The 26402-nt window shown below is 38.3% G+C and overlaps 1 protein-coding gene across 3 annotated transcripts in view; it reads right to left on the bottom strand.

Annotated features, from left to right (window-relative positions):
* SMAP1 (small ArfGAP 1) overlaps positions 1-26402 on the bottom strand; it is a 103288-nt gene that overhangs the window by 34622 nt on the left and 42264 nt on the right. The window contains exons 5-6 of one of the 3 annotated variants that reach the window (XM_082481886.1): positions 13899-13976; positions 10107-10187 (exon numbers count right to left, since the gene is read on the bottom strand). In XM_082481886.1, coding sequence (XP_082338012.1) covers positions 10107-10187; positions 13899-13976 — 159 coding nt within the window. The remainder of the gene's footprint in view (positions 1-10106; positions 10188-13898; positions 13977-26402) is intronic. The other 2 variants (XM_082481888.1, XM_082481887.1) reach the window with 2 other exon arrangements.

Genomic DNA, 26402 nt, shown 5'->3' on the forward strand with positions numbered 1-26402 from the left:
CCAATCAGAACTAAGAGGTATATATTTGTAATTCCTTCTTCACACATCTCCAGACAAGAATGAGCTGTTTCAGGCAGGGCAACTGACTGAGCTCACAGTTTAAAAAAACTCCAATAAAAGCATTGCTTTCCATCCTTATTCATGAAGGTATGGTTTGCATTCTTTTCCTTGACTATAACAACAGTGCTTTTTTGCTGAAAAACGCTTTTTACTTGAAACCTAAGTTTATCCAGTATCAAGACTCTACAGCCAGTAAGGTGACTGGCCTTAGCCGGTCACCAGCTCAGACCCTGGATCCTTCCAGATGCAGATACCCTACTCACTGGCTAGTCCAGCATGAAATTTGCTAGCAGTTACACACGCGTGTGAGCACAATATGGGCGTCTCCAGTAGCCGGTCTTAGACATGCTGCTTTGCAATAGTTGGCTTCTAGATGCTGGTCTCCACTTGCTGACCCTTATGTTCCTTAAACCTGCCATCTCCTTCCAGCGGCTGACACCAACCTCTTAGCCTTCTTGTCTGGTAGTCCAACTTGAAGTTCACTAGTGCTTACACACAGACACAGAAGAGACAACAGACTCACACAGAATATGGTTACAAATAGAATATGGCAAGAATATAGGATAGCCTGCAGTGATCAAGTGCAGGGCTTAGACAAGCATACTGCCCTGCAACCTCCATATATGTGACTGGCCCTTTTTATCCCCTTCCCCCTGCTTCCTCACACTTGTTCCACCCCAATCCACCATGATTACTCCATTTCCATGCTTTTGGTCTGTCCCCTAAACATCCCATAATAAGCTTCATACCATATTCTCTGCCATATCCTCGAATTCTTTTCTCTCTGCACCCCATAGTAAGTCCTATAGCCTGGCGTGCTTACTTGCCCCCTTACTTGCCTGGGGCTCCTGGAGGAGAATCTCTTTCCTTGACTTGACCCACCTCACCACTCTCCTTCAATGGACCAAGGAGCAGCACATCACCGTGCTCTGTTTTCACTCATTAAATTACTCCGGTTCTCCTCCCTATCATTGTGCCTCTGATTCTTGCTGTCTTTATGTTTTAGTCACATAGTCTAACAGCCTCACACTGAATATTGTTTCATATAAACCACCTCTGAATTAGGACTTTCCCTAATGGAGTTCTGTTTCTTGTGTTAGACTCTGTACTGGCATCTTTTCTACCATTATAGCAAGCAGTATGACATAAACCCTTTATAAGGTCTCAGCATACTATGTCTGTAGAGATGCATTTAAAAAAAGCCTCTCGATTAGCTCGATGGAAATTCAGTCCTGTCACTGACAGCTAACCAGACTGAAATAACACCATAGGTTAATTTTTCTTACTTCTCTATCGGCTTGTTGCTTCTCTTTTGCTGCTGTAGAAGTTAGGAGCAAATTGACTGGTACTTTATCATCCCCATATACAAATACATCATTCTGTTTCACAAATGTAGAACTCAGTAAGAGGGAGAAATGTTTAACAAATACTTATGCATCATTAGCTGTTCATGTCTACGGCCATTAGGTGTATTAGTTTCTTCTTCTTCTGCCAGTCAGTTTGGGGTTTTTTTTCCCCTCCTCAGTTTTGTTCTCATTTCAAAGTTAACCACTTTGAAACAACTACTTTAGAACCTAATTAATTTTAACCTAATTAATTTTAGAAGCTAATTAATTTTAAGCAATACCAAAATGGATTTCCCTTTACTTAAGTAAATTCCATTTTGTCTTCATCCTCCATATCATCGTAATCTTTAACACCAACTATCAAGAAGCATTCTAGCCACAATCCAGTCTAACAGTCTATATTTCAACTGGAAATGAGTCAAACTTCTTTCTGCTTTTATTCCTCCAGTTTAAATAATGTGAACCTATATGAAATGTCTGGGTATTCTGAAAACGAGTATTTAAATCATCCTTACAAAACATAAGGATCGCTAAAACTTTTTAGCTTCACATGCCCACATGCAAAGCTTCAAAGATTCTGAACTTTTACAATTGACCCTTCAGAGTGATATTACAAGGGCTCTGACTTGCTTGTTCAGGCACCCATTTCAACATCTATGCTGAGATTCAACTAAACCAATTTCTTTTACACCACTAAAACAGTCCATGTTTAAACAAAGGAAAAAGATATATCAATATCTACTTACAGTGTAAACTGAGGATTAAGTATACAAGACAAAAAAAAAAATGTATGTGTAGGTTATCTTGAGCAGAAGTTACCCGTGTTACTACAGAGTGTAAAATACACTATCTGCCCAGCAGGCAAGCCTGCAGTATCTTACTTGACATGAAGTACAACATTCTCAAGTTGAGAGACAAGATACTTGCTGAGGAGCTGAAGCACGTTCCAGCTTAAGCACAGTAAACTGAAACAGAACACACAAAGACACTTGATTGCTTTGCTCATGCTCCAACACTTGCATTATTTTAGGAAAATAAAGGAAGCCTATTATTCAAAACAAGATATTTTGAGTGACATCATTTAAACTGTCTTTTTCCCACTATCAAATTCATCTCATCCAATCCTTACCCTTCTTTACATTCAGCTCCATGTATCAGTACCACTTCTGTAAAAATGTCATGCTTTTTCTTCTTGTGTATTTGATTGATTGTACACAATCTCCTAACTAGTACTATAATTTTTATAAAACTTTTGAGATCAGATTGTATATTTGCACTTCAGTCATGCATGCTCCTGCGGTTTCAAATGTCTCCGAATGAATAAGACTTGGTCACGTAGATGTTTTTATCTAAAGACAGCATCCATCCATGAATAAGGCTGATTTCGTTCATGCTTATTTAAATGTGCCCACTTTTTTTTCGTTCAATATGCACATAAGTATATGTAGATGTTGCTTTCTTAATTGTCTCAGAGTCACCAGGAAAAAAGGTGAAGCTTATCACAAGCAAGCAGGAGAAACCTGAAAATGCCACCTGTTAATATGTATTATCAACTGAAAACCCAGAGCAGTTTTAAGTTTTGAGCCTGCTTGGAGCAAAAATATAACTGAGGACCAATTAAAACTAAGCACACTTAACAATAACTTTTTGTTACAAATACTTTGGCAAGGTAAACAAAGGCCAATTTAACCAAAGCAGCCCAAAACCTAGCTTGTTCTCATAGTTCTAAGATTCCATTTCTATAGAATTATTAAAAAAAAAAAAAAAAAAAAAAAATCCACATTAAAATACTGTTCTGCTGCAGACCAGGGTTGAGAGGATCAGCCCGATACAGAGAACACACACTGGGTTGAGGAAAAAAACGTGCTACCTTTCCTGTAGGTTGTCTGCTTTTCCAACACTAAAAAGACAGATACCCTTCTTCCCATCTGACAAAAAAAAAAAAAAAAAGGGTTTTCTTTCAATTCCTTCTGCTTGGAATATCTATTTCTTAATTTCTTTGTCTACAACTCCCGATACGTAATACGAGCCATGACAGATTAATTTCATTAAGTAAGACTATTTTTTCAAGGCAATCCTCAAACATAGAGAGTTCTTTGTTACCTGCAAAGGGAATGAATCACACAGTTTTGGGAAGAATCTAATTTGATTTGCCTTTCTCCAGATTAGCATTAGAAGCAACCAAAGAACCCAAAAGAATCTGATCTCTTCCATAAGACTGAAAAGGTATGATTAGAAATGTAAAACCAGGCTGGGACAGGTCCATGAAATGCCGACTCAGAGAACAAGAAGCCTTAAAACCCTTCACTCTCTGTGGGGGTAGGAGGCAGGAAAACAGGTTGTCCTCAGTTTCGTCACATACTCCTAACTCCTGAGCTTTAACTCGTACCTGCTTAGTCTGAATTCGTGAAAACAAGGACTAAGAGGATAAATAAGACTATGCATTCAACCAGAGGACAAAAACATGCTTCTATTTTCTGTTCCTCTGATATAAACTTGATTGCTTGTATATTAGCATTTAAATTTATATAAAAATAAATTTATATTAAAAATTATATAAAAAAACCCAAATTTATATAAAGAAAAAACATTAAAAAATGAAATCGCTCAGCAAGGCAAATAATGTTTAGAAGTCTAGTGAAACATATTATTAACAACTATTCAAGTGATTTAGCAAATATATCATCAAAATAAAGAAAACATTTAGAATATGTAGAATGTAATTCTATATTTAAATTATCATTTAGATCAATATTTGTAGAGTTCACTTATTCCAACAGCTTAAAAGTAAACACCTAAATATATCACTTCCACCAAAACAGTGTTTAAGTGGGCAAAAAGAATTTTTCAGTCTTTCATTCTTCCACCCATTCTCACAACGATGAATACTAGGGCGCTATTTGCTCCAGCTTATTTCTCCCTGTACAAAATTATCAGGATGATAATTTGGAAAACTTTGGGTAAGTAAATATCCCCAGAGAACTAATAAGGACTGATAGTTCCTCTTGTCTCACTTGTCCAGACAGGTTGATTTCTGTGGGAGTTTTAGCTGTCTCTGGGGGAAAACAAAGAAGCAAACACACACTGCCCTAATAAGCTACATTAAATTCTTCATATTTGGTTAAATGAATGTTTGACATATTGTTTTTCCTATATGAAGGGGAAAAGCCACTAATATGATTTGCCCTTACTTTTATTTGAGGGGTTCTCTAGCACTTTTGAAGTGCAAATAAACTTATGCCAGTACCTCCGTAATGCTGGCCATCTGGTACTTGCTGGTACCAGCTGACTGAGAGGCAGCAGCTCACTGTTATTGCTGAGTTTAAGCTGGCAATTTAGTCTGCAGTTTGTGGAAGAAAAACAGCATTTGATATACTACCATTGAAAGATAACCTCTAACTGACCCATTCCTGTCACTTAAATCAACTCTATATACAAACAAGAGCCAATTTCAACCTCAAAATGCAATATAATAAAACAAACTAAACTCAGTGTCAAATACTACTTCAGTTAATCAAGTTTAACTGCTGCAATCCTTCAGAAACATTCATCATCCTGATGCGTTCAGCAGAACAAAAAAAGTCTTAACTTTGAATGTCAATATTATGTTGCAAAAGCACAAGTAGTTTGTGGAAAAAAAAAAGAAAAGAAAAAAGTTTGTTCTTTACATCCTAACCATTTAATTTTACCACCCCAATACAACACAATCCTGTCTTAAAAAGGCTTACTTTCAATAAATTAGATGTGTTTTCACAGTAACTATAGCCCTCAATATGCAGTATTTTACAGTGAAATCATCACGATATTTTCATGAATGTCTTCAGCTGATGTAAAACCTCTAAAATAAACACCACAGAAAGCTACACAGTGCTGAACCCAAACACTTCCAAAGCATTCAGTGCCATGGACTTAGCTGAACCTTCTAATTTTGGATATCAGAAATGCTTGCCAAGTTTTCCACAGTCGTCCAAATCACTACTGGCTTAATTCTGGATTGCTAGCACTGATGCACATCAGGCTTCCTTCACTTAACAATTAGACTATATAAAAAGTTGAACCCTATAAAAACCTGAACATGTAGGCATATGCATTTTCTCCATTTACTTTGGGAGCACTCGAAAGCCTCAAGACATCATACCTAGTTATGCCTTTTTTGTCTGAATTTGTACTGCAGATGGACATAAAAAGGTATGTCTTGAAAAAACCTAGAATTGTCCTAGTTGCTCTGAAATTCAAGAAGTCATTCGTACAGGTCAATCTAAGTTCTCTGTTCTAAATGGTGCAATGCAGGTGCCTTTACTAAACGAAGTATTATTCCTTATACCATTTGATTGTTTGCAAACACAGTCTTCCTCAGCCCATTGTCTGCAGCTCTTGTTTATCCTTGGGGCACACGATCTCTGCAGTTCACACACTGGCCATGTCCCAACCACGTCCCTCATAGACCTGATCCCTCAGCCCGGATGATTGGACTGCACCCCATCTCCTTCCCTTCCATGCTCTTTCAGTGGAAAACAGGTACGAGGTGGATGGGGTACAAACAGAGCATGAAGCAGCAGCATGAAGCTTACCTGAAGCGCTCCTCTGTGCTATGAGCAGAAAATCTACCTAAATCAATCGCACAGTTTAAATTTTAGTTGAGAAAATTACTCTGAGGCTTTGGTAGCTCCCTCACATGCCAGTAGAATATGTAGGCTACGTATGCTTTTTACAGTCACCAAATGAATGTAAACTGAGCACATTCAATTACCCAAGGAAGAAGAAAAATCCTACTCAGCAGGCATACTAGAAACAAAATAGGAGTTCAGTGTTTTACTCTGCTCCCAAATGGAGAACTCATCTAGTCAACTTCGGCAGAAAAGAAAGAAAACAAAAAAAAACCCACAAGGGCTGATTTGGGAAATTTCATGAACTTCAGCCATGCAAAAGAGTAATTAGTAAGAAAGGAAATAACCTCAGCAGCTGATGAAAGGGTGGGCAGGATGATGAAGTTTAAAAAATGGCTATTAAAAGCCTAGCTGTTTTTTCTCACCTACAAATTAAAAATCTTCATCTGTTACCATCAATGAAACACCTAAGTTTGGTGGTCAAACTACTGACTTTCTTCCCGCCCCACTACTGAAATCAACTCTTAAAGCCTAAGATTTATTTTTTTAGACAATATAAAGTCTTTTAATCTTAATTGTGTGTACACTACACCCAAAAATTGCTTTCATTGCATGGCAGTCTATCTTGTGCTATTACTCCTCCTATTGGCCCATAAGAAGGAGGCGGTTAGCTCAATTTGATCATTTATTCTTGTAATGCGACATATTTTTATATTGCCAAAATTGGCATTTCTGTTGCTTGCAAGCAAGCTGGGCTTTGACTGGAAATCTCAGTCCCAAACAACCTGGCCCCAGGTGTCATGTCATGAAGAACTGTATAATAATTGTTCCAGCAGTTTTCTTGCATTTTTTTTTCTTTTTCTCCAAAGTAACTCTAAGGATAAGGTTATTCTAAGCATGAGGAAAATTGAGGGGAGAGGGGGAAGAAGCATCCTTGGTAAGTTATGCAAGTTTCTCAAGTTTCTTCAATTAGACTGATAAAAAACACTACAGCTGCCAGTAGCTTGGCAATGTCACTTATTTTATTAAAAATTCTGCAGATCTGATGTGAAACATCACGTTGTTGGCTGCTTCCCATAAAACGCTAATCACTGCACTAGACTGAATCTGTAGCTGACACAGTAAGATCTTGTTATATCACAAATTACCCAGTAATTTTGTCACAGAAAGTGGAACAGCCCAGAAAAACAGAGTCAAACAAGCATCCTTGCTGCTTGCTGTTCTGCAGTAGCTCTCTCTGATCTTGAGGAAATTCTACTCTACATCCAAAATCACTGTCTCCAACTCAAATGTTCATAAAAAGTGTTTCCCACAAAAACCTGTTTTAATTTCAGTAGGAAAGCCCACTATCGTTAAATCAGTTAATAGATGTTTTTCTGTTCTTCTTACTTATCAAAGCATGCTAATCAACAAAGTATCTTTTATGCCAATATTACCTGACACATTAACACAATATTGGACTAAAACAGTTTACTAAACCAACGCTACAAGCTTTCAGCGATATTTGAAAATGCAACAGAAATCATGTTAGACATTCAGCTTGTCAAATGCTAAAGATCAGTCACCGGAGAGAGGCTCTTATGTGGATGTAGGAGCAGATCAGTTCTATGAAGCAGAGATCAGAACATGAGAATTAAGTGTGAACGTTTTAATTCTTTAGGATGCATATTCTTGTTTATAAGAGCTAAGAAACTTAAACTCAATAGAAGATATAAAAAAGAAGACACCAGGAACTTAAGACTTGCAGAAGTACTTGACACTTGTAAAGACATCTGAAGTTTTCTATAGCTTCAATTTTTTACCAATTTAAGGCCTGCCATTTTTTCAGTCTTTATTGATTCTTCTACAGGATGGCTAAAACACTGCTTGAATTACCTTAATCAAGAGAAGTCTCAAAACTGTGGCAGAAATGTCAACTGCTTGGTCATGTATTTTTAATTCATTAACTTCCCAAGCCTGGAATGTCTGGACTGGAGGTATACCATGGCTGCAATAAAGGTGACCAATGACTTCACATATGAAGTGTCCAAAGAATTCTCATATTCTATTTCCTTCTCCAGAAAGCTGAAACCTGGGATAAATAGACATCTACTGCTTGGCGTGGTTGCTAAAAACATGATACTATGGTCAAGATGCCAGGATTCACCTACTGATTCAACATACAATATTTAAAATACCCTATATTTCTCTAACCAGATATGAAGAGTATCACTACTGGTCAAACTAAGAAGAATATTAATGTTTATCAGCTCCCTGAAGCAGAATCACACCGTAAAAGCAGCAAGGTATTATTACATATATAAAAATAAAACCTTTCGGGTCCTCTGTCTCACCAGTACTTTCCAATGGAAATGCAAGCATTTGATATTGGTCTCCTTCCTTTAGATTCTAAAAAGCAACTGTGATTTTAAAATACGTTAAGTTTACAGGCTGTGCCTAAAAATAGTTTCTTTTGAATGATCTTTAAAAGTCTTGAAAAGCCTGAGCTTAAAGAATCTCTTAAATTAAAAAGATGACACAGATGAGTTCGATTTGAGCAATCAGAGCCGACACATTAATAATGAAATATGCTGCAGTATTTAAAACATTTTGCAGCTGTTACAACAGCACTATTATCTAATACAGATGTATTTACCAAATTCCACATTTTGTAGTAAAAGCATTTAGAAATCAAAATACTTCTTTTTACTTGCTTAATCATTAACTGGTAATCTAATGACATTTCAAATGTAAATCTAATCAGTGGCATTTGAATCGTTTTTTGTTTCAAGTATTAGAGTCATCTCTCAGCTCTAACTGTGCACTGTTGTCTCTTCTCCTCACCTAACCAGGTATTTCCAGCCACGTGACAAGGTTCAGGCACCCTTGCAAATGGAAACCCTCTGTCCCCCAGATCAAAACTAGACCTTTGGGCTTTAGAAAGTTAAAATTTCCAAACCACAGCAATGTTTTTAGCTTTTATAACTGAAGTGTATTGTTCTAAGGACCAGAATAAAACATTTAATCTGGTTGGATGACATTGTAAAACTTCAATAAACAACAATTTTAATATTTTTATTATCATCCATAAATATGCTTTAACTTCCTACCATATGAACATGGATACCCTTTTCCGCTAGCTCAGTGAAGCTATGCAAATTGTCATAACAAAGTTTGCTTCTGTGCTAACTTATTCCAAAACTGCTTTTTAATTTCAGGAAAAAAGATAACTGTATTGGGGAGGGTTTTTTTTCCCCGTGAAGTATGCACATATTTTTGTATCTTGTTTTATTATGCAAAATAAAAAACTTCTATTTGAAAACTGAACTAGAAACACATCTGCAATCATAATGTATGAATACACAACATTTTTCATAATTGTAACACAGCACTACTGAGGAATAAACTGACAGATGGAGACTCCAATGCATTCTGCAGACTACACTGCAGATCAGAACATACTAATGGATTCACATCATCTGAGAGAGGACATCAGAAGAAATTATTGTATCTAATACTTAAATTACTCGTTCCATTTTTGTTGAATATTACCTCTATACAGAAGTGTACATGAAATTTTAATTGTACCTATGCTGCTAAGGCTGCTCATCATGCTTTAATATAGCTGCGTAAAGAAACGCCTTAACTGCTTTGTCTGTCATGTTTTGTAACATGATCTAGTTGAATATTTTCAAGTTACCTAGACTAGAGTTATTAATTCAATTCTACAAGTTATACACTCATTTTTAAAATGGATTAATTTATGAAAGACAGTATTAGGTGATCATACAGCGCTCAATAAAATAAAAAAAATTCTGTGCCAAGAATAGCAATCTTAAAAACCTGAATTATCTGAGCTTAAATCTTAACAAATCTTAATGCACTTCCTTCTTTCCCCAAACACATTCCTCATTGTATGGTCAACCAATCTATGCATGCAAGCAACAGCACAACTAAATAATTCATATGGATTATCAAGATTACTATTCATATAGACACACACATATACATATATGCACACATGTACACACACAACTTAATTTCTTTTTCAAATCTTTGTACATGTCTAATACTATGCATAATTTTTAAATAACTGGAAAAAATAAAGTATTACCTTTTCAACTGCTAATTGTTTTGATGGTTTTTCTGATTCTCTCTCTCTCTTTTTCTCTTCTTTCTTTTTTTCTTTTTCCTTCTGAAAAAAAAAAGCATTTTGCTAGTAGTCAATAACAATGCATTTGCAAACACATTGAATGTTTACAGTCATACAGAATATAAACAGAGATCTTGAGTTACTCCCTTTCAATTCAGAGTTTATGCTTCTATCTGCTCTGCTTGCAGAAGTAACTCATTTTGCTCAAATAGTAGTACTAAAAGTATCGTAACTCTGAGAATTCACAAAATTCACTATTTCAGCTGCTCACCTGCATTTCTTCTTATAAATGGAAGGAAAAAAGAACCAGTGTTGCTTCTCCCAAGCTAAATAGATCTGAAAAGAAAAAACCATCTACAAGGACTCCATTAACTCTGATAACCTGCCATTAGGACAGATGCCAGTCTCTGACCAAACAACTATAGCAAGGTAATTTGCATACAGCTTTCTGCAGAGAGTAGCTAATTCTAAAAGCTAATCTAGTAGTCTTAAAAAAAAACCACTCCTGAATGTAAAAAGTTGACTTGGGCCATATGCCAGACCTGCTGAGTCATAAGACATTAAGTTGTTCCAGAAAGAGAAAACATAAGAGATCCCTTTACTTTGAATGTATCATAATGATATTTCACAAGTTTATTCATTTCAGTTTTGAATGAATAAATGAGGCAATATTGCGGACCGACTGAAGAAAAGAGTAAAACATTCCTTAACGCACCATAACATACAGAAGACTCTTTAGGTCAGCAATTGCTTTGACACAGTGTTAGTAGTGATTTTTAGATCCAGTAATCTGTCTGCATTTACCTTGTACAACTACAGGATAGTACTAGTGAGTATACTTGAATATTAAAATGGATAGAACAAGAGTTTACCATAAAGGAGATGAGACAGTAGCTCCTAAATGTTCTTTCTGTCATTAGACTTGGATCCCCCTGTTCAAAGCCTCAAAACAGCTTTGTTCCACAAAACACTATTTTTTAGCAAGTTTCCCAAAATTAGGAGGAAGGTTGAGAGGTTAGATAATCGTCCATGCAGCTCCAGTATTAAAAATAAAACAGCTTACTAGGCTACACACCTCTGTCAAAAAGGACTTTTTTTTCTTTTTAACATCGAATATATGTAACTTTTAAATTTGTGTAACATGACATTTGGTTAAAATAGTTCTAACACTAAGATGAAGAGGGTTTTTTTTCTGGTTTCTTTCGGGGCAACCAGGTGTGGTGGGACCTAAGTAACATATCCTTCACAACTTCAAATAATCTATTTCCAAAACTTTCACCGTATTTACCAGATGGAATTTGGGTTATTCAACTGAGGTAACTCAAATCCCAACTAACGTCTGTGAAATTATTTCATCAGGCATTAACCTGAACACTCAGGTCCTGGGAAGTGAGACTATCACACCAAGGACCTGCTTAAATGTGGGTGTCACTCAAAGCAACAGAAAGCAACAACCACAGTCATGAAAACTGAAGAAGGGGGGAAGTTGGAATGTCTGTTTTGAAGAAAATAAACAGAGACCAACTTAGATTTTAGTGAACATTAGGAATACAAAAATAAGCATAGTAGTCCAAACCAGAGGTCCAGCCAGCACCGTATCTCACCTGTGGCAGTGCCAGGTGTTCAAAAAAAAGTTTGTATGACTGAAAAGCATACAGCAGTGTTTTAATTTTGAGGCCATCGTAATAACATGAGACTTGGAGGCTTACTGAACTAAGATTACAAATGCATACCCATGCCTTTCAAACAAAGCTTAGTCTTTCTTCCATTACTGCGTCACCGATCCCAGTACCAGCCTGCATTCAAAAGACTTCCCAAACCCCATGACCATAATCACATACTGCACACAAATATACTGCCAGAGCAATAACTTTTGGAAAAGTCTTTCATTCCCTGTCCCCACTCACACCTTCCCAAATTGAATAATTTAAATAAATATAATCACTTCTCCTGTAGAAGCTTTTCTACATCTTAGACAACTGCAACTTGTTTCCTGTCCTCCTGGGAAAGGTTGTTGGAAATGTTGTAACAATACACATGTTTTTCAAACACAGTACCTTAAATTTACTTGAATATGTTTAAGTGAAAGCAGAGTTAATTTTTTTGCATATGATCACCTTCAGGATGTCCTGATTTCCAGTTTCACTTCAATGTATTTTTTTAAATATGTTTTGTTAGAGAAACGTCGCTTCTAGAGGAAAAAGTATCTGGAAACTTTTATTCTTCAGGACTTTGAGAATGAGGAGGGCTTGCAGTAAGTTTCATACAGCAAACACTCCATAAAGGTAACCAAATATAAATAAATGCATCTCATTGCCCTAAACAAATCCGTGACAGCTTCATAGTGAATATGTGAAGACTTAAAAAAACCTGTTCACCCGTGTTTCTGCCTCCACACCTCCCAAAGCCTACAGGAACTCTCTCGCTTCCCAGTGACTTTATTTTCATTCATTTCATTTTCACTGTGGCCTTGAAAACCTGCAAGTCCTTCATCTTCACACTTCACAATTTCAATACACAAGCTTTCTGCTTCAGCTCCATTAGATAAAAATGAATTCACACTAAATAAAAACATTTCTCAGATGCTGTATTCATGCCAGAAATTCAACTCAAGTGTTTCATTACTCGCAAAAGCAGTCAAAAAGCACTATGAAGATAGTAAAATGAAATTGGCTTTATACTGGTCTTAAATTCTAAGCAAAAATTATTTGTTTGGTTTTTTTTCCCCCCCAAGATTCATTTTTAACAACATGGCATACTAGTTACAGAGAGGAACTTTCAAATTTGAATGCATCAAGAGAGGTGAGTAAGAAAGGAAAGGCGAGTTTCATTCTAAGTGGATGCTGCTATTCCCAGTACAACTTAAAAAACATGTCAAATTCACCAAGGCTTGTGGTCTTGTCCATGACACCATCATTTAATTTTTAATTAATGTTTAACTATAGCTGAACTAAAATAATTTGTAACATCTGTCTAAATTTTCCTGTATTTGGAAGAAAAAAACATGATTTATGTTTAGATTTTACATTTAGATCAGAAGTTGCTTCATGCACTGTATATAGTCTCAATTTAGAGTGAAGTATCCCAAAGAGCCTAACATTGAGCATTCACATTCTAAAAAAACGTATTTTCATTATTGTTGCAAATTGTGGCATTTACTGAAAGTTCATACAAACGATGCCTCATCTACTACTTGTTTGTGTGTTAAGTTTTTCAAAGGCCCTTCTAAACAGTAAATGTAATGTCCACCCATACACATATAGCCCATCTAGAAGGGATATTAAAACCAGTATGAGTTAACAAAAATGTCACTGAATTAATTCTATATTTATCTCCAAGGAGACTGAACTAAATGGCTGGAACAGTACTCATCATTTAGAATATGAAACAAGCAAGTAATATAAAAAAAAGGTACGCAAAATTATTCCTGAGATTATTCCTGAGGAGACAGGACAATGTCAATCATGCCCATTAGCTGGGAATGAAATGGTGTTTCCACAGTTTTGTGACACTAAACCAGAACAGAACCACAATTTTGACATATAAAAACCAAGAGGTAACAATCATGCATGTGCTTTGTCCTACTGTATCTCTTCTTTTCATTTATCTAGTACAGGAAACAAGTATTTCAAATGCCTGAAGTATTACCAGCAATTCAAATTCTCTAGGTGGCTCAGTGAAACTACTCTACAAAAATGTAAACATTTGTGCAAAGCAGTAACCTGAGAAGAGTTACACCCGAAAACAATATACCTCTGCTTTGCTCTTCTCAGCAGCAGCTTGCAAAGAAGGAGAGGATGTCAAAGGCTGAGCAGCATCAGAAGAGGATATCTGTACAAAACAGAGGAAAGAAATAAGAAAGAAAATAAGCAAGAACAGCTGGGAAGGGAGGGAGCAGAGGCAGCTGAGATGATTTTCATTCTTTTTTTTCAATAATTTGGGGGGGAATACAACATAGAAGAAACAAAAAGAGGAGACAGTTTTTTGTTGGGTTTTTTTTTTTCTTTTTATCAGTATGATTTTTAAAGGAAATCTGTCAGGTAGGAATGAGTGACTTATAATGAAATTCACTAGAATAGAATATAAGAAAATGAACCTGGATAAGATCATATCACAGGCCTAAGAAAAATAATTAGGTTTCATCCATTGTTCAATTTTATCCAGTGTGACTATTGAAATATTAATGTCCTGAAGCATGAAGGCACACTGTCCCAGGGGAGGGGGAGAGAAGAGAGTGCCTTTGTTCTTGTTCACTGTAATAGAATATTTTCATTAAGAGGAATGCAAAATAACTCTGAAAGTTATACGTTAATTAAAGTTCTGATTAACTCTTCTTTAAGAGCACTCCAAATGAGTAAAGACCTTAGGGTTAATATAAAGCTGCATCCTAGCAGCATGATGCCAGACCTTCGAGACAGGTGATAATTCTTTTCTAGGAAACAGTATGTAAAATTACTGTTAGCACCACCAGATTTCCAGAATTATCCAACAGGTATAAGTTATTTATGCAACAGATGCAGTTTCTCAAAATGCATTTTCATATGTCTTCCCATCCTATTTCTTTATGCATAGTTGATCACTTTAATGGGAACATTATCTTTCTATTCCCCTTACTACAAAAATGCAACTGAATTACATTCACCAAACATGTAGAAGATCTTCAGAGCTATAAAGCTGACACTTCTACACTGTCTTGTATCACCTTTACTATCTACAAGGAAAATTTAAAAATAAATGAAGCTACTACAGAGCAGGTCGTTATGTTGGATCGAAATAACCAATTTAGATGACATGTTTTTACTTAGTTTAAAAAAAACAGCTTGCAGTATAGGAAACGGAAAGCTGCAAAAAAAAAAAAAAAACCCTACCTCATGTCTAAATACCCCATATCTTCTTACAGAAAATTCTGCCAGTACCATATCTTATATAGATGGAATATTCATAGAATATATATATATATTCAGTATTATTACAAACTCAAAAACTAGGTGGTGTAGAGTTTCAGGAAAGATATTTACAAGGTCTCATTTTTAAACCAAATTTTACCTGTGGAAATATGAAACAGAATCCTCATTTTTAAATTTACTGTTCTAAAATCCTCAGGTTACATCTGCTGCAATGATGCAGTTTCTCAAACTGTGGCATTCTGTTGCTATAGGAACACAGGGATCCTGTTTATTCCTATTACACCACATTGTAACCAAATAAAGATGTCAGGAAAACGATTAGGTAACTACATATATTAAACTATGAGGTCTAACACTACATTCCTTACTAAGATTTCAATTAAATGCAAATGTGTGAAATTGTGATAATGGAACAACTTAGATATACTTTCAAGTTCTAAAGATAAAGTGGGATTTTGGTTGTTCGGATTCTTTTTATCATTCTTTGGTACACTGCAGATTTTAGGAGAATTTAAGATTCATAGCTGTCTCAGGTGAACAGCAGGTAACAGCTACTCACCACACAGAACCAGGTAAGCAGAATTTCATTTGGGGGTTGAGAGGAAATCAGCACTATAGATATTTGTATCACATTTCCATCCTCCCATAATAGTTCTTCTCAATCTGCATATCATCTTCATAAATTAAGGGATTATCTAACCTGGGATAAGGTAATCCTATGAATGCCTGAAAGTAACTATAGTTTTGCAAATCAAGTGATGGAGAAGCATCATGCAAGCTATAAGAAGGAGACAGACTGAAAAGCATTTGCCATCTAGCCTGGGATGCGGAACAGGATGTACAAGTTGAGAAATGCCCTGGCGTAATGTTTAAGACAAACAGCAGCACTACATTCACTTCAGGCTAAAAACCAGCACTTGAAAACACACTTCACAAATACAAATATTCAACTAAGCAAGAGTACAAAAGGCATATGACTGAAGCCAATCTTTAAGAGAAGACACATTACAATGTATAAAGAACCGATTAAGTTTATATAATGAAAGCAATAGCATGAATTTGGGCTGCTGAACAGCTTTATCACCACTGCATCGTGTTGAATTTGTTATCTACCATGCTGTGCCAGATAAGGAAATCTGAATGAAAAAATCCAATCAAGTCAAACTCAGTGGCTGGATAAAGCTAAACATAAAACAGGATTAAAAGGGAGGCGGGTGCAATCCATTGTGGTGAGTAGTTAAGCAGTCAGAGTATCAAGAGCTGATTAGGGTACCAGAGAAGCCTGGAAAAATACTTGCTGTTAATAAATGCCAAATATTTGCCAAATAAAACTGAAAAGTATAATAACAGTGCAATATAAGGGTGTTCTCTTATTATCTTGGGATTTTTTCAGGTAGAAGACTGAATTTTCACTATTATCCAAGTCATTATTATGGATGTTAATACCCTCAAGCACGAAGAGAAACCTAACACCTTAGTCATCAAGTGCTTGGTTTTCACGAGATTTCAAAACGCTCGTTATTAACCCAAACTACTCCCATATTTTAGCAAATCAGTGAAGTTGCTTGATATTCTGAGATGTCAATAAAACAACACAGGTTTTTTTTGCCCTTGTACTGTCCCCCAGATTCCTACTTTGAAAGGTTGTGGTATGTTCCTATTTTCAAACTGCAGCATGCTTTACAGAGGCAACGTATAGCAAAAACCTCAACAACTAATCCTTATCATTAGCATAAGTCAATGCTAAACAACTTTGATGCTATTCTGATGACTTCATTGCCAAAACCCAGGTTAGACCATTCAAAGTTAGTATTAATACCTTCTACGTCCTGTTTGCAACGCAGACGTACCATTAGCTACAGGGGATATTAGTTATTGAGCAGATGAAACACTGATAAGAAAGAGTGGTTGACAATAAGTTGTGTGCTGCTGGTTTGTATTTCCAGTAAATCTTCGTTTTGAAAACCACTGCAGTGATAAAGCAGCTCCTAGAGCTGTTCCCGTCTGTAGTCAAAAGAGATTCATTAGCTTGCCAACAAATGGCAAATGAGAAAGCATCTGCTCAGTGTGCTATTTCTACATCCATGGCCAGTAGTGGGAGCGCCAAGGTTAGACTAACCCCCGGATCAAACCACTCACCCATGACAGGTAAATGCATCCCACTCTCCTGGATCAAGTGCTGCACTCAGCTCTGGTGAAACTGCCTTTAATTAGTTGAGAGCCACAAACGCGCTTTAAATATTTATAGCGGAACCCTGATCATCACTCAGGATTGCCAACCAAGGTTGTAATAGTAATTTTAAAACTGTTTTTTAGGAGACTGAGATCACTGCAAAGCAGCACTATGTAATCCCACATCGAAGTAACATATGGGTTTTCTATTTGGTATTTATCAGCCTTTATTAATAATGTCTTATTTCTATAAGCTCGATCAGAAGCATCAGTAAAGGAAGATCTACTCCATGCTTGGGTCTGAGTCCAAGTACCTGAAAATACTGTTATTTAAAAGCAGACATCCCCTCTTTAGTGCAGGAAAAAAAAATAATCTGGTTTTCAAAAAATCACTATTCCACAGCAATAATTGTCTTCTGTTATCACTTTTCTAATTTGTCAGTTTTAATCAAATTGTTATATTCCAGTGGAAACAAAGAGAAGAAAAGCTAAAGAATCAGTTTCTAGAAAAACTGGCCAATACTGACACCAATTACGAAGTTTGTAGAGCAGACAGCAGGAAACACAGAAAATATCTTTGTTTAATTTAGATCCAATGGAAAAAGACATTTGAGCAAGTAGGTGCTAAGAGTAAGATTTGTCGTCATAACCACTAGAGACAAGTGACCAAAACCTCCCCCACTTTTGGTCACATCTGTAAATTCACCTAAATTTCTACATCAAAATCAAAAAACCAATTTCCAGCTATCTTCCAGAATTCAAGTAAAGAAGCACACACTAATCTACTCTGATAACATATGTTTGCAGCATGCTCTGGAAAGCTGTCAACTAAGACATTCTTGATTATTGGCACTTTAAAGCACCAGACAAAACCGATGGCAAACCCTGCAACCAACCATACACACCGACAGAAAAAGAAGAGAGTTGATGCGCTTGTGTGCATTGAGAATGTACTGCAAACTGACAACTAGCATCTGAATATTTCATTTTAGTTTTTAACTTAAGGGTTGGGTTTTTTGATTAAGAAGTGAATTCAGAATTGCCTAAAAGAGGGAATGAAGGCAAGGAGCTGTTTCGTAAGTTTCCACATTATTACTCAGACGTCCACAAAATTTCGATCATGTTTCAGACCAAAAAAGACTTAGCAATTCTTGAATCCCTTTCCATTGTTTGTGTTTTGGGACTCCTTTTTAGAAAGCTGATAAAGTATAAATAACTATTTTGCATCATGAAACTCAATACTGTCTTTAAAGAATCATGTACACTCAGTGCTGAGCAAGAAAATACATACATGTGCAACAGTACTCTAAGATTTCATTTTTACCTGTGCTCTGAGACAGACTCTTTGGTTCACAGAAAAACTAGTATCGGAAAAGAAAGGATCTGCAGGTTTACAATATTACTCCAGTTCCCTGCCCCTCTTACATGGCAATGTGGTACTTGTCCATTTTGTCCGTTACAAACTTCTATAGTATTTATTAAGTTATTATTTAGCACATGAAGTTCAAAGGGAAATGTCAAGTCCTGCACCTGGGGAGGAATAACCTCACACACCAGTACAGCCTGGGTGGATGTCAACTGGCCGTAAAGCAGACTTGCAGGAGAGGACCTGGAAGTCCTGGCAGACAACTTGGACATGAGCTAGCAATGTGGCTAGTTCTGGGCTCACAAGTACAAGAGAGACATAGGCAGACTGGAGCAAGTCCAGTAAAGGGACACTAAGATGATTAAAGGATTAGAGCACCTTTCAGATAAGGAGAGGCTTAATGAGTTGAGGTTGTTTAGCCTGGAGGAGAGGAAGCAAATGGGAGGGAAAGGAGGGAAAAGGTCTTGTTAACATGTATAAATACCTGGTGGTAGGGAGCAAAGACTGAGGCAGACTGTTGCCTGTCGTATCCAGAAACAGGGCCAAGAGGCACTGAACATAAGTTGAAACACAGGAAATTCCATTGAAACATAAGATTTCTTTTATTTTTTTTTTTTGTTACTGTGGGGATGTTTGAATACTGGAACAGGTTACCTAGAGAGGTTTTGGAGTCCCCAGCTCTGGAGATGCTCAAAATCCAACTGGACACAGCTCTAAGCAACCTGTTCTAGATGACTCCACTTTGAGCAGTGGCAATTGGATGATGTCCAAGGGTCCCGTCCAGCCTGAGCTATTCTGGTTTCTATAATACACCCCATTCTAACAGCACGATCTTGCAAAGTAATTTATCCCACTTTTCACTATCCTTGCCCTCAAGTCACAATTCTTGTATGGTATTTCAGTGCTTCCTATTGATGCCTATCTTCATTAACATATTTCAAAAATACTTCATATCACTTGATTCCCAAATTCTTTATAGACCACTAAAAAACCCACTATGGTTCTTGCAATACTGGGAGGGGTAACTGGTAACCTCCCTCCAAGTCAGTGACTGAATGCTTCTCAATGCTAGCTACCATGAACTTTGTGTTCCTGCATCCTATCATACCGCAATTTATCCACCTTAAGGTGCCCATGTGACATACTTTAAATCCATAATACATATACTGCACTAATCTCTTTTAAGATCATAGAATGGTTTAGGTTGGAAAGGACCTTGAAGATCATCAAGTTCCAACCCCCCTGCCATAGGCAGGGACACCTCTCACTAGACCAGGTTGCCCAAGGCCACGTCAAGCCTGTGAGTGCGACTGTCCAGCCAGTTTTCTATCCACCGAGTGGTCCATTTGTCGAATCTTGAATTTAATCCTGAATTTAAGAGACCAGGATATCGTGTGGGACAGTGTCAAACACTTTACACAAGTCCAGGTAGATGACATCAGTTGATCTTCCCTTGTCCACTGCCACTGTAACCCCTTCGTAGAAGGCCACCAAATTTGTCAGGCGTGACTTGCCCTCAGTGAAGCCATGCTGGCTGTCACCAATCTCCTCCTTGTTTTCTACGTGCCTCAGCAGAGTTTCCAGGAGGATCTGCTCCATGATCTTGCCAGGCACAGAGGTGAGACTGACTGGCCTGTAGTTCCCTGGGTCTTCCTTGTTTCCCTTTTTGAAAATAGGGCTTATGTTTCCCCTTTTCCAGTCGGCAGGAACCTTGCCAGACAGCCACAACTTCTCAAATATGATGGCTAGTGGCTTAGCAACCTCATCTGCCAGTTCCCTCAGGACCCACGGATGTATCTCATCAGGTCCCATGGACTTGTGCACCTTCAGGTTCCTCAAGTGGTCTCGCACTTGATCTTCACCTACAGTGTGTGGTTCTCCATTTTCCCAATCTTCGCCTTTGCATTCTGCCTCATGGGCAGTGTGGCTGCAGTCCTTGCCAGTGAAGACTGAGGCAAAAAAGTCACTGAGTACCTCAGCTCTGTCTCTATCCCAGGTAACCAGTTCTTGTGTTTCCTTCTAGAGGGGGCCCAGAGTTTCTCTAATCTTTCTTGTCTTGATGACATACTTAAAGAAGGATTTTTTGTTTGTCTTGATGTCCCTGGCCAGATTTAGTTCTATCTGAGCTTTAGCTTGTCTAACCCGATCCCTGGCTGCTCAAACTATTTCTCTGTATACCTCCCAGGCTACCTGCCCCTGTTTCCACTCCCTATAGGCCTCCTTTTTCCTTTTGGTCATGTCCAGGAGCTCTTTGTTCATCCATGCAGGCCTCCTGGCTTTTCTGTCTGCCTTCCTCTTTGTAGGGATGCATCGCTCCTGAGCTTGGAGGAGGTGGTCCTTGAATATTAACCAACTTTCTTGGGCCCTTCTTCCCTCCAGCACTTCATCCCATAGCACCATCCCAAGCAGATTCTTCAAGAGGCCAAAGTCAGCTCTCCCAAAGTCAAGGGTGGTCAGCCTGCTGCGCACCTTCCTCACTGCCTCAAGGATCTCAACCTCGACCATTTCATGGTCACTACAGCCCAGGCTACCCTTGAGTTTGACACTGTCTACCAGCCCCTCCTTACTGGTAAGAACAAGGTCCAGCATAGCTCCTCTCCTTGCTGGCTCCTCCACCGCTTGGAGAAGGAACTTGTCCTCAATGCAATCCACAAACCTCCTGGATTGCCTGTGACTGGCTGTGTTACCCTTCCAACAGATGTCGGGGTGGTTGAAGTCACCCATGAGAACCAGGGTCTGTGAACATGATGCCACCCCTATCTGTCTATAGGGGGCTTCATCCACTCAGTCTTCTTGGTCGGGTGGCCTGTAGCAGACTCCCACAGTAATGTCCCCTGCTCCCGATTTCTCTTTAATCCTGACCCATAGGCTCTCAGTGGGCTCTTTATCCATCCCTACGCTGAGCTCCATGCATTCCAGCTGCTCCTTCACATATAAGGCAACACTGCCTCTCCTCGTTTCTCTTGCCTGTCTCTCCTGAAGAGCCTATAGCCTTCCATGGCAACACTCCAGTCGTAGGAGTCATCCCACCAAATTTCTATGATGACAATGAGATTGTAGCCTTGGATGCGCGCACACATCTCTAGCTCCTCCTGTTTGTTCCCCATGCTACGTGCATTTGCATAGAGGCACTTCAGCCGTGTCTTCATTGAGGCTGACTAGGCTGGAGCAGCTGTAATTACTTCATACTGCTCTCTAGGAGGCATTCCTTTGCCGTGTATTAACGGTGCCTCCCCATTGGCTCCTATTGGTCCAGGAGCTCCTGGCTCATCTACGTAAGACTTTGAGCATGCTGCAGCGTAGCCAGTACATTTCAGAGCAAATGGCTGCAGGCCCTCACCAGCACCCCGTTCCTCTGTCCTTGATACAACATCCCTTGGCTGGTCACAGGCAAACCCTATAATACCCCCTTCCCCCGTCAAATCTAGTTTAAAGCCCTGTTAATGAGCCCTGCTAATTTTGGGGCAAAAAACCTTCTCCCCCTTCAAGTGAGCCAACCCCCGTCTGCTGCCAGCAGGCCTGGTGCTACATAGGCCGTTCCATTGTTGAAAAACACAAAACTGTGGTGGTGACACCAGCCATGGAACCACGTATTAACAGACTGAGCTCGTCTGTTCCTTTCAACGTCATTGGCTGCAATGGGAAGTAGGGACAAAAAGTGATCTGTGCTCCAGATCCCCGTAGTAACTGTCCCAAGGCCCTGATGTCTCTTTTAATCATCCTTGCACTCTGATCTGCACATTCATTGCCCCCCACATGGAACAGAAGCAGCGGGTAGTAGTCCGAGGGCTGCACCAGGCTAGGGAGTCTCTTTGTGATGTCCCTAACCCGTGCCCCAGGGAGGCAGCAGAATTCCCTAAGAGTGGGGTCTGCTCTACGTATTGGACCCTCTGTCCCCCTCAGAGCTGAGTCACCCACGACTATAACCCTCCTTTTCTTCCTTTTAGAGGTGGTCTTAATACGGTGAGTAGGCCTTTCCAGTCCTGGCAGCTCCTGTGATGTATTAGGACTGTCAGCCTCATTGTCCAGAAGATAACTTTCTTGAAAATCTGCCATCACAATCTCAATTCACATCACATTTAATCTAGCTGCCTAAGTTCATGCTTCTTAAATTATACACAATGCCTTAAGAAAACATGGAAAATGTAGACCCATTATTCTTTTCCTTCAGTGAACTTAAAGAGTTATATGAAACTGCTCCATACATAATTCACACCCTTTCTTAAATATAGAAACTTTGTTTACTATTCTCTAAACATTGTCAGGACACGATAATATATTCATACTCAATGAAGTGGATAGATCGTGCCAGTTCACAATTTTTGAGACTGAAAGTATCTGGAATTTGCTTAAGCTGATTCACCATCCACCCTGAATAAGGAAATTTCCATATGCATGCTGAGAAGTTGTGCTCTTTCTTCTCCTATGTACTTATTTTTATTAAAAGCTGCAGAGATCAGTTGTGATAATACCTACATAGCTAATCTTTATCCACACCCAACACAGTTACCTCACTGCTTCTCCTCATTACTTGTATGGCATAAGGGCCATTGCTTTAGATATAAAATAAACAAAAGTTTAAGGAAGATTGTGTTTTTACAGTTTTTATTTTACATCAAAGAGGACGTGGTAAGTTTTTGAAAAATTTGGAAAATATGATGGCTTCAAACTTGATTTCATCAACCTCTGTGCAACTTTAGTACAATTTTAACTTAACAGCATGTAGATACAGTCAAATTAAATTATTTGGATTGGGTACCAGAAACCCCTTCATTAGTGCAGTCCTGTGTCTCAAAGCATCGCATGAGCAGCTGTTACTCAATAGCATATTTTAGTAAGATTTTATTATTTCTGGAATCTCAGTTCTAAAAATTACACATTTCCTCTTGGCTTACTGATGAACTGTGTAATCATCTACTGCAAAGCTTACTTCCTCTAATCAGTAATTTTGGGACAAACTTACAAATTCCCAAAAACCTCAAACAAGCAATGTTTGCTATTTCTCTTGGCCACTGCATCTAAGGTCATGAGCCTTATTAACAGCTGTCCCTGCACCTTACCAGTTGCACAGCTTTGATTGCAAGTATTTGGGACTCAATACAGAGATCATCAGTCAAGATGAATACTGTGTCCAGAAATTAATTTCATAAAAACAAAAAACCCAAAGTATTTGGAGATGGAGAACACTAGTCCTTGTTATACTTCTACCTTAGTTCCAGAGTAAACAAATGAATTCTGCTGAAGATAAGCCAAGTTGCCCTTTGAGCACTTCATCATGCCAGGTATAGTCAGAACGCTGAATTATTCTATTTGTAGCCAAAAATCAAGCAGCATCCCTCGTACAAGCACAAAACCCCAAGTCAATGCATTTTTATCAGCTCTGTTAAGACCTGTACCACGCCAAGGGCTCTGACCTTCCATAATACCCTCCCTTCAACAAGAACAAATTCTACCTACTGTTGTCACCTCAGAACTCATTCCACTTACTGGTGATAAACCTATTACAGGACAGGCAAAAATTAGACAGGAATATTAAGTAGAGAAGCAGCCTTGGGATCAGCTAAATTCTTTAACAATGATGAGAAAGATGATATATGCATATTTTCTCCATTAAACAACTGATAAGTTGTTACGCACTCATATTCCTATACAACTAGGAACTGCCTTCACATTATTTAAGCAGACAATGCCTATCTATTTCATAAGATATAAGTATGGAGGGAAAGCAATACAGTCTTACCCTTCAGGTTTTATTATTACAGTCACTAATATGGGTAAGCCTAATCTCTGAACAACTTCTTCCAAACTCGGAAGTGATCTCTCCAGCAATCTTCCATTGTCAGTTCTGGATGCAACTACTTTGTCTTAGGATTAGTTAGATAATCAAGGGAAAGCAACAAGGCCAAAAAGTGACCTTGTCATAGAATCACAGAATCATAGAATGGTTTAGGTTGGAAAGGACCTTGAAGATCATTGAGTTCCAACCCCCCTGCCATAGGCAGGGATACCTCCCACTAGACCAGGTTGCCCAAGGCCATGTCCAGCCTGGCCTTGAACACCTCCAGAGATGGGGGCTCCACAACTTCTCTGGGCAACCTGTTCCAGTGCCTTACCACCCTCAAAGTGAAAAACTTCTTCCTAATGTTCAATCTGAACCTGCCCTCTTCCACTTTAAAGCTATTCCCCCTCGTCCTATTGCTACATGCCCTAGTAAAAAGTCCTTCCCCAGCTCTCCTGTAGGCCCCCTTTAGGTACTGGAAGGCTGCACTAAGATCTCCCCGGAGCCTTCTCTTCTCCAGGCTGAACAGCCCCAACTCTTTCAGCCTCTCTGAGAACACTCCTCAACCCTGTGTTCAAACCACACTTTACATCATTTGCTTTTAGTTTCATTCAAGTGTTTCAAAAGAATCAAAACTTATGATAGTTCAACTAAGATGACAATTAGCCTTAAATACACAATGACATCATTTTTTTCAGCCTGTAACGGAATATCTATTCATGAACTGGAAACATTCAATTTTCAATTCATTAAATATCCCTTACATCTGCTGGCAATGCTAAAAAAAATCCACTGTAAACTTTCCCCAATACAGGTGACAAATTTCATGAGAACTGGGAAAAGAACCGTGCCCAAAAGCCAAGAATGGCTAGATCTGCCATGGCTTCCAAGAAGATATCACCACAGGAAATTAAGTAAAAAAATAAAATTAAAAAAAGAATCCCTCACAAACTCACAGGCTGTGATAACCACAGGCTGCAGTTAGAAATCTTACCAACCCAAGTTTCTCTTTTCTGGTTCAGCATGACCATCTTCATACATGGTTTCCTTGGAAGTAGTAGAAAGCGGTATGAGGAATTCAGAGAATACCAAGTTATCCAGAAAATTACCAATATATCAAAAAAAAAAAAAAGGCAAAAAAATATAGAAACAGTAGTAACTGCAATTGTGTTAAGGTGTGGTTAAAGGAACACAGGAGAAAAGCCTAAAGTGGGGAAAAAAAGGGAAGGTGGGAAAAAATTACTAAAAAGGAGTAAGTTAAGGTAGACAGCTGCCTAGCCTGTACTTTGTTTTTCCACTTGAGCATTCCTTTTGTATATCCAGACTTAGAACTATGCAAGTCTTCTCTACTGTAATAAGGACTGTCTCAAATATAGTAAGGCACTTTATTCTGCTACAAAAGTCACAATAGCTTTATTTCATTCTCTTGGAATATGCCTTGTGTCTCCAACAAGGCTCATATTCACCTCACCTACATGTAAGGCAACAATTCTGAAAAAGGCCTTCAAGTAATTTATTTAAGCACGCAAACTCAAATTCTTGGGGAAAGGTGTTTGTATAATTGTAAGCTGTGCTCTTCTAAGAGTGCTCCAGGAGACAGTAAACTAAAGGAGCATAAAGAGTTTAATGAGACCCCAAAGCAAACAAAAGATTTTAATAAGCAACAGTCTTCAGGACTAAGACTGTTAGATGAGAAACTGCTTTGGATGCTCTACCCTTCAGTTCTAGGATTGGTGTGTACAAAAAACCCTACAATGAATACAAAAGGATTTGCCTATGTTTGAAAGTGATAATCAGGTGCAAGTCTGAAGTGGAATGATATTCCTGAACAGTTTCATGTCAGCACCCACCTGAAGGAGAGATTTAATGTATAAAATTACCTCGCACCACCTGACCTATGGTAATTGTCTGTAGTTAATTACAGAAGTGAAGCAAGCTCTCAATTGCATTGTACAAGCTCTCAGGGATAAATCAAGTCAAACAGAACAGCATATTGCACAGTAAATTGCTCATGTTACCGTATCTTAGATGCA

This window comes from Vanellus vanellus, assembly GCF_965231255.1.
Source record: "Vanellus vanellus genome assembly, chromosome: 3".
Classification (NCBI taxonomy): Eukaryota; Metazoa; Chordata; class Aves; order Charadriiformes; family Charadriidae; genus Vanellus; species Vanellus vanellus.